At 39.2% G+C, this 16008-nt stretch overlaps 1 protein-coding gene across 1 annotated transcript in view; it reads left to right on the top strand.

Annotated features, from left to right (window-relative positions):
• Positions 1-5354: 5354 nt before the first annotated feature.
• The window catches only part of LOC140235183 (alpha-N-acetylgalactosaminide alpha-2,6-sialyltransferase 3-like), a 30504-nt gene continuing 19850 nt past the window's right edge, over positions 5355-16008 (top strand). Inside the window, exons 1-2 of the mRNA XM_072315218.1 lie at positions 5355-5443; positions 8093-8350. Coding sequence (XP_072171319.1) covers positions 5396-5443; positions 8093-8350 — 306 coding nt within the window. The 5' untranslated portion in view covers positions 5355-5395. The remainder of the gene's footprint in view (positions 5444-8092; positions 8351-16008) is intronic.

The raw sequence follows: 16008 nt of genomic DNA, 5'->3' as shown, positions 1-16008 counted from the left end.
AATCCCATTTGCATGCCTTAAATGAAGAGTTGTATAAACACAGTGGTATGTTGAAGAGAGTATCATTTTAGAAACTCCCACAAAGTATTGAAAGTGGGAGGAAACATTTCGTACATTTTTATTGACCGTTAGATTTTGAATTGAATTTTTTTCGGCATGTGCCGAAAGGGTGGGTTGGGTAGTGGCGCGTCGCGTTAATGGGAACACCACCCTTCGTCCAAAGCCCCCCCCCCCAGTTTTGCCGAAAGGGTGCGTTGGGAGCGTTGGGTCGCGTTGCGTTGACTGGAACCCCACCCTTCGCCCGAAAGGGTGCATTGGTGCTTTTTCTCATGTAATATTAAAAGACGAGTTTTGAATTCATATTTAACCTTCAAACAACACGAATTTATATCATCAAATACCGATTTGGTCTATTATGAGTTGGTCTAATTCCATTTCGTCTAATCATCAAATGGTCTAAAATAAAACAAAATTTGTCCAATATAAATTTGGTGTACACATCATTGGCCAGTTGGTCTAGCCTCTGTCTATCATCATTTAGTCTACACCCAGTTAGTCTAATAACCATTGATCTTATTGTCATTTGGTCTAATAGCCAGCCTCCTGGTTTAATCAGGTACCATTAGGCCAAAAAAAAAAAAAAAAATTGTTGCATTGGCGTAACATGAGATTTTCAAATAGGGTCGGTCGGGCGGATTTTTTTTTTTTTTTGCTACCTGCATTTTACGTGTAAAACTCGTGCTCAGCTCAGTAAACAGTTACAACTGCTGCACCGAATGTGCTGTGTTCATCTATTCTACAAATCATTTATGAGGCCGATATTACTGGAATTATACCCCTTCACAGAATTTAAAGATGTTGAAATCCCTGTCCTGAATGTTTTCACTTCATATTTTACTATTTTGACTTAGATAAGATAGATGCAAATTGACCCATATGTACGATCTTTTCATCGCACACGGCGATCTCTATTACAGTCCCACATATACAGATTCGTGTAAGTTCTCCACACAAGAAACCTACGGCAAAACTAGTACATCGCAGTCTGAATGCTACGTATACACTGAATAAATCTTGTTTAAAGAGTACGTGTCCGCGTTGGAAACAGATGACGTACTGATCAAGGAAGGCTTATGCGAGGCGCTAGATCTCTCCCTCGTACATCCGATATCCCCAGAGCCGTTTCCACTTCCGGGTTTGTGCGATCGCGATCGCAATCAACAAGATATTTGATATCGATAGCAAAAAAAAATAATAAAAAAACATGGGGTCGGCGGAATTTTTAGGGTCGGGCGGGTTACGCCAATGCAACAATTTTTTTTTTTTGGCCTTAGGTCCAATCATCGTTTCGTCTATATGACCAACTGGGCTATTTTTGTTTATTTATTTATTTATTTATTTATTTATTTTTTTTTTTTGGGGGGGGGCCCTTTTTATTGATGTATACACCAAATTTATATTGGACAAATTTGGTTTTATGTTAGACCATTTGATGATAGACGAAATGGATTTAGACCAACTCATAATAGACCAGAAATAGACCAAATGGCTATTATTAGACGAATTGATTGTAGACCAAATAGTAATTAAAGGGAAGATAAACCCCAAGAGCAATGTGGATTGAGTGAAAGCAGCAACATTAGTAGAACACATCAGTGAAAGTTTGAAGAAAATCGGACAATCGATGCAAAAGTTATGAATTTTTAAAGTTTTGGTGTTGGAACCGCTGGACGAGGAGACTACTAGAGGTTATGACGTATGAGTGGACAACAATACCAAGAAAATATAAAGAAAATTCTACAAAAATCCATTTTTCATGAAAATTACAAATTCCATCAACTTGATATTGACATATGTTAGGGGTAGCAATTATTCCCCCTGCTTTCTGAAAGATGTTGGTCCATTGCTCTTTCATAATTCTAGAAAAGTGAATTTTTGTTGAATTTCCTTTATATTTTCTTTGTATTGTTGTCCACTCATACGTCATATCCTCTAGTAGTCTCCTCATCCAGCGGTTTCAACACCAAAACTTTAAAAATTCATAACTTTTGCATCGATTGTCCGATTTTCCTCAAACTTTCACTCATGTGTTCTACTAATGTTGCTGCTTTCACTCAATCCACATTGCTTTTTGGGTTTACCTTCCCTTTAAACCAAATAACAATTAGACCAAACAGTAATTGGACGAAATGATGACTAGACCAACTGGTTATTAGACCAACTGATATTAAACAGTCTATTAGACCAACTGGCTGTAGACCAAGTGGTAATAGAGTGTAAACCGTTCCGGACGATAGCCTCTTTGAAATGGTTGTTTGAAGGTTAAATATAAATTCAAAACTTGTCTTTTAATATTACATGAGAAAAAGCACCAACGCACCCTTTCGGCAAAACCGGGGGGGGGGGGGGGGGGGGGGGGCTTTGGACGAAGGGCGGGGTTCCCATTAACGCGATGCGCCACCACCCAACCCACCCTTTCGGCACAAGCCATTTTTTCGGGGCTCACCATAAATTCCAGTACATTACTAGGCTACCTTTGCAGACCCATGCACTGCATGTGTGTCCATCATGTATATTTTGTGAAGAAAGTTCATCAAAACTTGCAAACATTTCTACATACATTCTTGCCACACACTCTATAATGTTATTACATCAGCTCTTATACTTTTAGATTTGTGTGTATATAAAAGATACAGAAGACTGCAACAAAAAGGCTTAAGTGTGGCTGACACACAGAACTAATGAGTAGTTGAGTGTTGTGCATTATTCAAATTGTAGATAACTGTTGACTTTCAAATTTCTAAGCAGTGGCCTAAACAAGTCCCCTGACTCTCGAGGTTCATATTTAATGTTTTGCTGCATTTTGGGAGTTCTGAAAAAGGTATCCCCTACCTTTAAGATTAACATGAATATGTTTTTTTGTGTGTCTTGTTGGTATTTGTTGTTGTAGACTGAAACACTTTTGATCATGCTGAGCACATTTGTGCAGTTGTGCAATTGGTTTTTCACTGATTACTCCTGATGACACCGTAATTACATACTGATTCTACCCATGTAGACCACAATTAACTGTGTGGGCATAACATCCTGTATCCTGTCCCTTGACTACGACCATTTCAGCATGCTTTATTACAGCATTGCACACGCAGTACATGACCACACTCTCAATTTCTTTCCACAGCTTTGAGCTACACTAGGCCCGTGCACACACAACGAAAATCGAAATTACAATCGCGATCCAAATTTAGATTTTTTTTCGACCGTTCATACACAAGGAAAAATCGCACTTCGCAGCAAGGAAAGAACGATCAGTGGCCAAATTGCGCATGTGCGAAACTTGCATGACAGAAGACTGACCCCGCGATCCCAATAATGTTGACGTTCACGCGCTACGAACGATGGGATTAAAAATACCGATTTCCGAATCTCGATGGCACTCACACACACGACGCTTGGCAAAATAATTGCGATTATTCTGAAAAATCGCACCTAATAGTGCGAGTTGGATCACAATTAGGATCGCGAAAATTAGTGAAATTTTTCTGTCCACACAGGAAAAAATTTCGAAATTTTGATCATGATAAGAAAATTGATTTTTGAATCGCACTTTTTCCCTTGTGTGTGAACGGGCCTACTGTATAACTGCCTACCCGTAATTAATACCATATTATGTACATTATACCTAAAGATGCCAGTCAACTTTGAATATTGGTAAATTCTAACAAGATCAGAGGTCAAAATGTCAATGAACTTTTCCTGATTTTCGTTGTGTGCTCTCAATAACTTTCCACAGCTTTTTGTGATGCTGTGACCACAAAAGCTCACAGCAAAGGTTCATCACCTAAAGATCAGTGTCAAGTGTTATCTCTATAATAGCAGTCCATTTTTTTTCTTCAAAATACCAGTTGCCATGGCTTTATTCATTGAGCAGCTGCCCATGCATCCTTGGATGATTTTCTCCAACATATTGATATAAAAATACTATGTAGAGCCTGCAACATATTATGTTGCAGCTGACACTTTCTGCTTTCATAATGTGCTTTCTAATTGCTGAATGTCTGAATAATGTTTTAAAATTAGTTGAAATTGAAAGTTAGGCTTCAATTTAGGAGGATTTTGTGTAATCTGTGTTATGTATGGGCAGAACCTGTTAACATACATTGTAGCTTATTGTCCACAGGATTTATGTTAATGCACCAGCAATTTTATTTTTTCCTCTTCAAATTGAAATCTCTAAAAAATTGCATGGTAGAGTAGAATTGTCCTCAACCACAGATACAAGTGGATCACATAATTTGTCAGTCTTGACAAATTTCCAAGTCCAGTTTTATAAGGTCAACCTGAATATCAATACATGAAGTGGCTTTTTACTGTAGGACCCGTTTACAGTGCGGGGCTGGGCCGAGCCATGGCCGAGCTCAGCCTCAATTTCGAGGCCGGGCCCCGCAATTTTATTTTACACTGCCGGGCTCGGCCTTGCTTTTGATTTAAACCTTTCAATATGTTGTCGTAGTGGCGCTCTGCTTGTAAACAAATGCAATTTGGTATTGTCTGGTTTTCAGACCCTTTGCCAAATGAATTCCGTGGTGACGAAGCCGCCGTTTGGGCAAAGGCCTTTGCCGAAGGAAAAAAATCCTTTGCAGGAAAAAACCACCTTAAACTATACTAGTTTTCGACGTTGAGGGGTTAATATCCTGAACAGCAAAATAGTGCAAGCAGAGGGTTTGGAAGCCAGACTAAAATTGGCCGCTCATTTGGCCCAGTTTACATTTAAACTGAGAAAAGGCCGGGCTCGGCTGCAGCTGAGACCACCTCCAGAGCGAGGCCAAATGCGAGGCCAATTTTTGGCCTCGCATTTGGCCTTTTGCGCGTTAACACTGAAGCGGGGCTGGGCTGAGCCGCGGCCAAGCCGCGGCCTCGCCTCGCACTGTAAACGGGGTCCAAGACTAAAGGACCTAAAAGTAGGATTGCCCAATATGATACAGGTGTGGGATATGAATAGTTTCCATATCTTGTAATTGGCACATTCATTGATCAGTTGTAAAATTCTGGTTTGTGGGCTTTCTGAGAGTTACACACCATGAATAAAGATGCTCTATAATCATACACATATTTCACATAAAAAAACTTATGTTTTTCACTGAGGTGGAAAACAAGCTTTTTTTTTGTGTAAGCAGAACAATGTGAAGAATTCATATCACACTTTTATTGTATGTATTGCAGGGAGGTCTACTGTATTGTCATCATTGTACCATTATACAGTACAATATATTATGCACATGCATTGGGGGCTGCTTTATGCCTGCATGGATATCTAACTTACTTCTTTCTATTAATCTCCTTTTTATAGGGATGTCCCTCAGGCATCAACGAAGCTGACACCACTTCAGTCAACATGGATGACCATCATCACCCTTGCCATTATCCAGTACGGTGCTTTCTGGTAAGGAGCTACAGTGTACTCTCTTCTCCCAGTCTACTATAGCAGAGTTGCCAACTTGCACCTTGGTCATTGTCCCTAGGATAGGACATAAAGGAAAGGTCCCTGTGTGTAAGAAAGTCACAACCCACAGTGAAAGATCTCACTTCATTCATTCATTCATCGCAAAGAGCGGGGTGCCTAATTGGGGAAAGTTGTCTGCCCTGTGAAAAGTACAACTGGACCCCATGGAAGACCAGTTAGTGCAGCTTAATATGGGCTATCCAGCCAGCTTGTCACATGGGAAATTAAAACAAATGAATAGATATTCTTTATTGCACAGATTAGTTTTTACCTGAGTCTTTAATACTCTTATTGATAGGTTTGCCCAACCCTAAAGTGGCAATGAAAATAAGCTGTAAGTGTTAATGTCTCAAGTGCAAGAAAAACTTGTCTGACTGTAAAGAAAGAGATAAATCTAACACTGGCCAGTCTCACCTTATTGTATATTTCAGTCCTTGATTACACAGTACTTTATAGGGTTTACTTCTATGCATATTTCTGCTTCTAAAACTTGTAGCAAAATATTTGTTAACTTCAGACAAAAAGTGAAACTGGCATGAACATGAAGGGGGGAAATTCAGGCCAGTATCCAAACACAGAGTTCAAGAATGAGTAACACACCCACTAACGTGATACACTCCAGTGGTGCATACATGTACACATATTGATACTATTGTTTGTCAGTTGGGTCAACAAACTTTAGAATTGACACAGAGTGTGTGGGATTGGATGCACAATATGTAACTTGTACATCGTAGATGTTGGCAGTATGGGGAAGAACACAGAATAACAGCGGCCAAAGAACAACAGCAAGCAGCACACTTGCACACTCACACACACACATATACACCAAATTACACATTGTACTAAAACCTAATAGACCTGACAGAGATTTCAGCCACAGGAAAAGAAGCGCTTTTGGTGGTTTTTAAATTGGCAGATAAAGTTGACTAGATAAAGGGCTCACAGCTTAATAGCACTAGGTACAGAATGTAGCCAAGGCTGATATGGTGACACGGTGTGGATACAACCTGTATTATACTTGCCCTGGTATGTCAGCGGCAAGGAGATTGATAATGACCTTGTATAAAAAATGAGAATTTCCTTCTTTATGACACTCATAAAGCCATGCTTTCCTGGGTACCACTATTCAGATTTTGTTTGCTGTATAAAAGCTCAACATGCCAGCTTGAAGTCATATTTACGCTATGTACATACATGTGTAGGGTCATGCAGATAGATTCTTGCTTCGAGACCTTGCAGAATGCTTGCTGTAAGTGCAGTATTACATACAGTGTAGAATGGTATTAAAGTCTTTCAAGAGAAAAGGAAAGCGTCAGCTCATGTGTAAAACAAATATGAAAGAGTGAAAATTTGAAGACAATTAGACAAGATATTGCTATTTGAAGGATGACTTTAAATAAAAAAAACTCCTCCAAGATGAAGTCCTGAGGAATGTAAATTTCAAGATCTCAACAAGTTTGAGAAGGTTACATTTTGATAATATTTCTTGGCACAGCAAGTGAAGCTTTGTATTGATGTAAGGTGTCAATCATGGCCGAGATGGGAAAGTTGTAAGGTATTTATACTGTAAGCCACATGTATTCATGAGTATAATATGTTTCACAGGGCAGGTCTTCTCGACAGTTATCTTCTGAATGAAGTAACTCGTTCCAGTTCACGGAATGATCAAAATCTATCAAAATCACACATAACTTTGGCACTTTTAAAATCTTTCACCCAATCCCAGCCCCCCCCCCAAGAAAAGTTATAAATTCTTGGTATTGCCAATGCTGAAAACACCATTGTGGAGCCCTGTCACATCTGCATTGTACTGTGCGAAAACTTGCTGCCATTGTTACTCAGTGCATCTGATTGCCTACTGTAGTGTGTTTCTATGTATACATACAAGGTGATGTTGTTAATGCCTGCATTTTGTTCATACTACCCTTTTCCTTGGTTTGAACTTTATGTGATGTAAAAAGATTTTCTATCTTCTCAGTTTGATTGAATTAAGGCAATTAGAGCCATTGGTCACAGATGCGAAACTGCAATGTGCTGGTTACATGATAAGCTACCACTTCAAAAAATCTTGAAATATGCCCTTGATGACATTGTGACATAGACCAGTATCCAGCTCTACTGTGTACATGATGCTATCCCTACTCGTCCCGGTCACAACCAGCTCAATAATGCTGTACTGGTATGTTTCAGCCTTTCACAGTCAGGGATATGAGGTCATGTTTGCTTTTTCTATGGGAAGAAATCCCCCTCTCATTCAAAAATGGTTTCAACTGTGAGAATTTGTTGATCCCTATTGGTAATGTCAAAATTTATTGTCAATATTAAACCTCAACCATCTTAGATTGATGAATACTGCAGCCCCCTCCAGTCATATAAAAAACAATTTTAGCTAGTAATACATAAAGAGTGTGAGTACGTGCCTTAAATTTTTGTTTGGTGTGTTTTTAGAACTTTGTTTGGGAGGGGGAGGACAGAGGGGGAAATAACTTGTTTTGGGCAAAATAATACAAAAAATGATAATCATTGTTAAAGCATATTTTAATGATTCTTGGTTTTTTTTTTTCCATTCTGTTTGCCTCCTTGCAGGGAAAGCAGTCAGCAGTCTTCTTCCTCGTTATCTACACCATTCTCATGAGCTTCATGTTCCTGTCATATCTCTACACATCAGATGTGTCAACAGGTAGTGCCCGCCATAGGGCTGGTATCCAAGGCAAGGATGTCATAGTCATTAGAAAGAATGATGTTCATCCAGACTCTGATTCACTCCAACTTTACCAAAGTCTTCCTAAGCCTGGAAATCCAGCTCGATTCCAGCATTTTTATCGCTCAATGCGCACAGGAGAAGTAAGTAGATTTTTGGTTTGTACCTAGATCATATACATTTTGGCAGACAATACAATACACTATCTTTGACTTTGTGAAAATATTTTTGTCAAAAAGGGAAAAAGAATTACTGTGCATAAATTTAAAGGACAAGTCCACCTTCATATACGCATGGATCGAGTGAATTCATGCAACAATATTAGTAGAACACATCAGTGAAAGTTTGAGGAAAATCTGACAATCTGTTCAAAAGTTCTAAGGAATTTTTAAAGTATCGGCGCAGTCACTGCTTGACAAGAAGACTACTAACAGTGTATGATATCACATGCGTAGAACAATATGTGACCCGCTACAACAAAATGATCCTAAAGTCGGGCGAGGTCGATTATTTGAAAATTGCATGACACAATTCCCTAATCTTCCTGCTTTAAATTGATATATAACATGTCTTATAAAAATAATCGGCTGTGGAGATATCGATGTTTAAAAGAGCGCATGTCAAGACGTCTGGGAAATCATTGTTTCGAGAAAAGCGCCCTAAAAGTTCTCCTTGCGACGCAATCACAATCAAGAGACACGCAAGTCAGTATTCACCTCCGGACAATAGAAGTTAAGCCCTAGCAACCCCCGAAATGCTCATTCAAACACAGCGTCGGCGGTCTCCTCACCGACCAATCAGTGACCAGGATGTCAGGAGAAGCGGCTAGGCATAGCGCAACCCGCCCGCACGCACCAGTCGACTGGGCAGTGTGCGAGCTTCACGCTTCGGTTAGCGGCAAGCAGCAAACTGACCAATGAGATCACTCTGGTCGTTGTTAGGGGCGGAGCCTATGTGTGGCGCTCACTCCAAATGTTCGAACCAGTTTCTGCTTCATTGAAACGCCAAAAAAACATGGCCCAGAAAAACGCTATTTTTTGGTCTTTCCTTTCACCATTTTGCTTCAAAATTTCGACAGATGATGGAAGACATGTCAGACTCTAGTAATATGTCAAATTCAGGAAATCGTAAGTTTTGACCAATTTTGATGCTCTAAGTTCAAACTCGATTTTAACGGCTTCGACCGTGCGCGACTTTAGGACCATTTTGTTGTAGCGGGTCACATATAAGGAAAATAAAAAGAGAATTTCACAAAACTTGCCTTTTTTAATAAAGTGCACATTTCTTCGACTTGTTACTGACTTATGTTAAAGGGTGTGTACAGTTCTGGTCGAGGTGAGGATTTTATAGCTTTTAACGTTTTGCGAGATATTCAGAAACCACTCTATGAGATGTCAAACAGCATGCAGTTCTAAGGGGTATCAAAAGTTTATTCGATGAAAATCGGTTTTGAAATGGCTGAGATATCCAAAAACAAGGTGAAACAAAGATATCCTAATAAAGTTGTGGCATGTCGCCTTTTATTATTAGCATTTTTTTGGATATCTCAGCCATTTGAAAACCAATTTTCATCAAAATTTCATTTTTTCTCCATATCTCGCAAATGGTTTCAGATATCTTCATGGAACATACTGTACAAGCTGAAATTTTTGCGTACAGATATTTTCGCGAATTGCTACTTGGAGGACATTTGCGCGTGTTGTTAAATTCGCGGTTGCGACGGTCTAACTGAACGTAACTATTTGCGCGTTGTTATTTTTGCGTGTTGTTATTTTCGCGGTTCAAAGGCGATTCGCGAAATTCGCGAAAATAAAACCACCGCGAAAATTTCAGCGCGTACAGTAGTACATATGCATGTACTGACTGGCAGTGATTATCTAGGGAATTTGGGGTCATGTGGTCAAAGATCAAGGTCAACCCATTAGATTCCACTTTTTCCATCATATTTATGCAATGCGAGATTTTTCTCAAAACTTGGTGTATACATGTACTACCCAATAGAGATCTATTCTCTGGGAAGTCTTTTTGGCCAAGAAGGTCAAAGGCCAAAAGGTCAAAGGTCATGTGAAACTGCTAAATTTCACTTATCATGAAACTAATATAATATGCATGTTCTGTCTCAGTGATTCTCTTGGGAATTTCAAGGTCATAGGGTCAAAGATCAAGGGTCAAAGGCCAGGTCAAAATTCTAACAATTTACTATTTACAACAGAAATTACACTTTTTATGCCTCCGCCACAAAGTGGTCGGTCGTGATTTGGCAAAAAGGTGTATGTCTGAAAATTATCATGTTTTTGGTTTTTACCATTTGGGGGGTTTTCGATGCCGAAATTTTCATGTGACCAACTTTCGTAAGTCATCGATCATTTGTTTCCGAGATACTTGGGGCTATCTCTGTATTATTTTATCAATTTTCCTGCTTTTGATTAGGCAAAAGGGTGTATCTTTACATACACCCTTGACGTACAATGACGTACCAGGATAGAGAACTACATGATTTGGCAAAAGGGTGTATCTCTAGATACACCTCTAACCGTGCACGCTGGGGAGCGCTTAAAGATTTGGCAGATAGGTGTATCTTTAGATACATCCATCTGCCGAATGAATCATGAATTATAGTTGCGAAGTATGATAAGGCAGAAAGGTGTATCTTTTATACTCTGTGTATATTATATACTCTGTTGTTTATACGTGCTGCTGGCATGTATGTGTACCGTTTCACCGGTCGGTGCGGTGGCGGACCATGCTCCTGACTTAAAACTGGCAGCCCGTTGCACTGCAGAAGTTTCTCCTTGTTGCTAGTCGGTGAGTAGATAGAACCTAATATCTAGAAGTTCAGATCTAACGTTTGTCCTAGACTTCTATGGCCACTTCTATGCCATTAGATGCGCAGATTCGTAAAATCTAGCATTTCTGTTGAAATGACAGCTTTTCCGGCAAGTGTGGCTGTGGGATGAGAGTTCTCTACGCTTCAAAATGACAGTGATCCCTGCACTGTCCGTGCTGTGCACTGCATGTAGAAGCCTGTACGTAGTTAACTATACACAGCCCAGTCGCTGTACATGGTATGTCGCGACAGGGCTGTACGCGCGCGACCACCAACCACTAGGACAGCGACGTAATCGTATTACGATAGCTTTGAATTTTGATACTTAACATCATTTTTGTCACCTCAAACTCAACGAGTATACTTTTCAATATTTACTCTACATCTTATGCTATCAGTATTCAAATGTACGCAATGAAACTTACCGGAATTGATCATCATATCCAGCATGTCCACACCGTACACAATCTTTCACGCCAGGCCTAACTATACACAGCCCAGTCGCTGTACATGGTAATGTACGTCGCGACGTACCATACAGCGACTGGGCTGTGTATAGTTAGGCCTGGCGTGAAAGATTGTGTACCGTGCATAGAGATACACCTTTTTGCCAAAATAGCGTGGGTTGCAGTCCCTGTAAACGTGATTTGGCAAAAAGGTGTATCTCTATGCATACACCTTTTTGCCAAGTTAAATGCATGATTTCTTACGGTGTATGTGAAGATACACCTTTTTGCCAAAATAGCGTGGGTCGCAGTCCCTGTAAACGTGATTTGGCAAAAAGGTGTATCTCTATACATACACCTTTTTGCCAAGTTAAATGCATGATTTCTTACGGTGTATGTGAAGATACACCTTTTTGCCAAAATAGCGTGGGTCGCAGTCCCTGTAAACGTGATTTGGCAAAAAGGTGTATGTCTCTAAACATGCTAAAAGTGCTAATTCTGAAGTATTCTTTAAAGTTAGATGCAAGAAAATTATCAGGAAATGAAATTTGAAGTGTATACTAAATCATGGAATTGAATCCCTGAGCGTTGCACAGTTTAGGTGGCTTTTACGGTCAAGGAAACTGCCAAAACTTTAAAGTCGATTTTCTAGGCTTTGTAGTCGCTGTAAAACGGCAGACATACACCTTTTTGCCAAATCACGACCGTGGTGCCGGAGGCATTATGTTTTCCGGTTGTCCGTCCGTCCTTCCATCCGTCCGTAATGAATTTTGTGGACAGGGTAACTATCAAAACCTTTTGAGGTATCCTAATGAAACTTGGCATGTATGTGTATTAGGGGGTGAAGTTGTGCCTATCAACTTTTGGGTGCACATGCTCAAGGTGAAAGGTCAAAAGGTCAAGGTCAAATACATAAGATTTCACTATTTCCACCATATCTATGCAATGCCTGAAGATATTTTCTTCAAACTTAGTGTACATACTTGTATTACCAAATTAAGATTCTCTGGTGAAAAGTTTGGGTCATGAGGTCAAAGGTCAAAAGGTCAAGAAAAAATATTAAAACTTCACCTTTTTTCTCTTTCCTTGGAAATTGTTCAAGGTATCTTCATGGAACATACTATATATGCATGTACTGACTGGCAGTGATTATCTAGAGAATTTAGGGTTCATGGGGTTAAAGGTCAGGGGTCAAAGGTCAAGGGCAACACTTCAAAATTTTACTATTTCCCTCATGTTTATGCAATGCCAGCAGGATTATTATTATTTTTTTTTACACTTGATGTATGCATAACCTTACAGATATTCTCTGGAAAGTTTTTTTTTTCTTTTTTTTTTTTTTGCCTCAAAGGTCAAAAGGTCAAATATCTAGTGAAAATGCTGAACTAACTTTTTCCTCCATATCTCGGAAGTGGCTCAAGCTATCTTGAAACTTACTACATATTTATGCATGTTCTGCCTGACAGTGATTATCTTATGAATTTTAGGGTCAAAAGCCAGATGAAAATACTATTCAATATAGAAATTGCACTTTTTCTCCATACCTTGAAAATTACTCAATGCATAAATGTATGAATGGGTCAAAGTCAAGTTAAAGTCCTTAAATCCCCAAATACATGCTCTCCTATTCATCCAATTAAACCTACAGTTGTCGGTCAAGGAAGGTGAACATTCAACACATTTGTGACAAACTTGTCATTTTAATATTTTGCCAATTTTGTGAAAATGTAATCACACATTGTCCACATGTACTATCTAGACCTATTAGGAGAATCATGCATTATGGCGGAGGCATACCAGTCGCCATAGTGACATTTCTAGTTCTCTATACCTTCAAATTGCCCAATGCATGTAGACTTATAAAAGGGTTAAAAGTCCTCAAATCCCCAAATACATGCTCTCTTAGAAAATGTAGCCATTCATCCAATTATATCTAGTTCAAGGAAAGTGAATGCTCAACACATAACATGTCATTTTAATATTTTGCCAACTAGATGAAACTGTCATCACACATTGTCAAGATGTAATATAGACCTATTTTAGGAGAATCATACATTATGGCGGAGGCATACCAGTCGCCATAGTGACATTTCTAGTTTGTCTTTTTTATTTTTTCCAGGATGATGAGTTGTTTTGGAGTAATTTGAGATTAAAAGTGTGGAATTATTTTCATTGTACATTGTAGTTCATGACTTTTATTCAAGAAGGGCCCTCCCTCCTCAGCATTGTGGGGAGGTAAAACATTGCGTGATGATCGATTGTGGCCTTGCAAGCATAATCTAGTACATGTGATTTACTCTAGTGCGGAAGATTGAGGGATATTGCTATGATCCGATTGGTTGATTATTGACAATCAATTATGAAAACTTATGTAGCAACCACGATCGGGTAAGCTCTGAGATTGTGGACTTCGGCCAGTCTTTTTGGCTAATATTTCACATTTGCTGTAAGCCCAACTCATGCAAGCACTTAATAACTCACAACAAGTGAAAAAAAGATCAAAATTTGTGTATGCACATGAAACATGTGTATACCCACTCAATAGACTTTTTCCCCTGTTTTTCTTGGGGGGTGGGTTGGCTTTAATTTCAGGAGAAATATATTTGTACCTTTGTCAATCTTTCCCTGTGCTCATGGTAGTAGCAGAACTTCTGTTTAACCAATAAAAGATTAAATTTTTCCCCCATTGCATGTGTGCTATGCATGAGACTGATGACATCACTGTACAGTTTTGACTATACTGCTGCTCCTTGATATAAACTATGACTCTTATCATTACTGATAAGCATTTGTTTGAGGGAGCTTGGGGTTAATGTTCATTGTTGCAATCCCCAATCATCATTGATATTATTTTTACACAGTGTATGAAATAATAGTCACAGAGACCTCAGGGACTTGTATACCAAATTATCCTGTGTTTGTTTGTACACAGAATGCTTAACCTGAGTGTGATTTGATAGCAAAGAACTTGACCTCAAGTGTTTCATTGCTTGAATATTTGTGGCCTTTGCAGTTACAGATACATCAGAGTACTCGTCAATATACTATGTAATACCTTATTTTGTAAATCTCAACTGAGCCAAGGGTACAAGTGAGCTGTTGTGATGGATTTTTGCCCATTGGCTCTGTTGTGCCATACTACATGTAGTCATTCATTCATCATCCACACAAATGCAGTCTGTTGTACTAATATGTAGAACTCATAACATTCAGACTCACTTTGAAAGTCAAACTTGGTAGGAAACAAACTTGTTCAAGAGGTGGTGTGGAAAGCCCTACTGAGGTCCATGATGGGGCCCAAAGGGATAATAGAGTGTGTTGTAAAATATTAAAGGTGTTGTAGTTGTTTCTTATACCCCCAACCACACATAGTGTGTATGGAGGTATATAGGAATCACTCTGAGGTCGGGTGGCCAGTCGGTCGGTCCGTCGGTCGGTTGGGCGGTCAGTCGGGTGGGCGGTCAGGGGGTCGGTCCGTTGCAAAATCTTGTGGATGGAACTCCTCTCTCATTTTTTGAGCACTTTACCCCAAATTTGGCATGTGTGACCGCTATCAAAGGTAGATGTGCAAGACACCTTTTTCGTTAGTATTGCATGATGCATTGCCATGGCAACGGCAAATTAAAAAAAAAAAATCTTACAAAAACTTGTGGATCGAACTACTCTCATTTTTTGAGCAATTAGCCCCAAAGTTAGCATGTCTGACCGCTATCAAAGGAAAATGTGCCAGACACCTTTTCCGTTAGTATTGGATAATGAGTTGCCATGGCAATAGCAAATTAAAAAAAAATCTTACAAAAACTTGTGGATCGAACTCTCTCATTTTTTGAGCAGTTAACCCCAAATATAGCATGTGTGACTGCTATCAAAGGAAGATGTGCAAGACACCTTTTTCGTTAGTATTGGATAATGAGTTGCTATGGCAACGGCAAATTTTTTAAAAATCTTACAAAATGTTGTGGATCAAACTACTCTCTCAGTTTTGAAGCAATTCAGTTTGAATTTGGGATATGCGATCAATGTAATGTGTAGTTGTGCAAAACACCTTTGATGTGTGCGTTTAATCTGCCCCCCCCCCCCCCCCCCACGGAAGAAAGCAGTAACTGCATATCTGCTGAGCTGAGATACGTGTAAATGCTATTTTGTGTTTTTGCAGATTCTTTAAAAACACAGAAACATTCAAAAATAATTTTGTGGTATGATTATGCACTATACCTAGTTGTCTAATAATACCTAGGAAAAAATTATGTTTCCGTTATTTCTTTAGATGTTATTTAGGAAAATGTAGTTACTGTGGTGACTTACCCTTGATTTTGGGTAGTTTCCCCATGGAAAAAAGCAGTAACTGCACTCGGTCTACAGATGGCCAGGAGTCTGCTGTTTTCCCTATGGAAAAAAGCAGTATAACTGCACATGTCACATGACCATAGTGAGGAGAATTGTTACCACCACCAGCTTAAAGTTCTTCTACTTTCTGGTTAGTCTAGATCTATAAGATCTAGGACCTAACGTTAGACCTAGACTAGGT

The sequence above is a fragment of the Diadema setosum genome, chromosome 11 (genome assembly GCF_964275005.1).
Source record: "Diadema setosum chromosome 11, eeDiaSeto1, whole genome shotgun sequence".
NCBI classification, from domain to species: Eukaryota; Metazoa; Echinodermata; class Echinoidea; order Diadematoida; family Diadematidae; genus Diadema; species Diadema setosum.
This window is presented reverse-complemented; position numbering and strand designations above follow the sequence as displayed.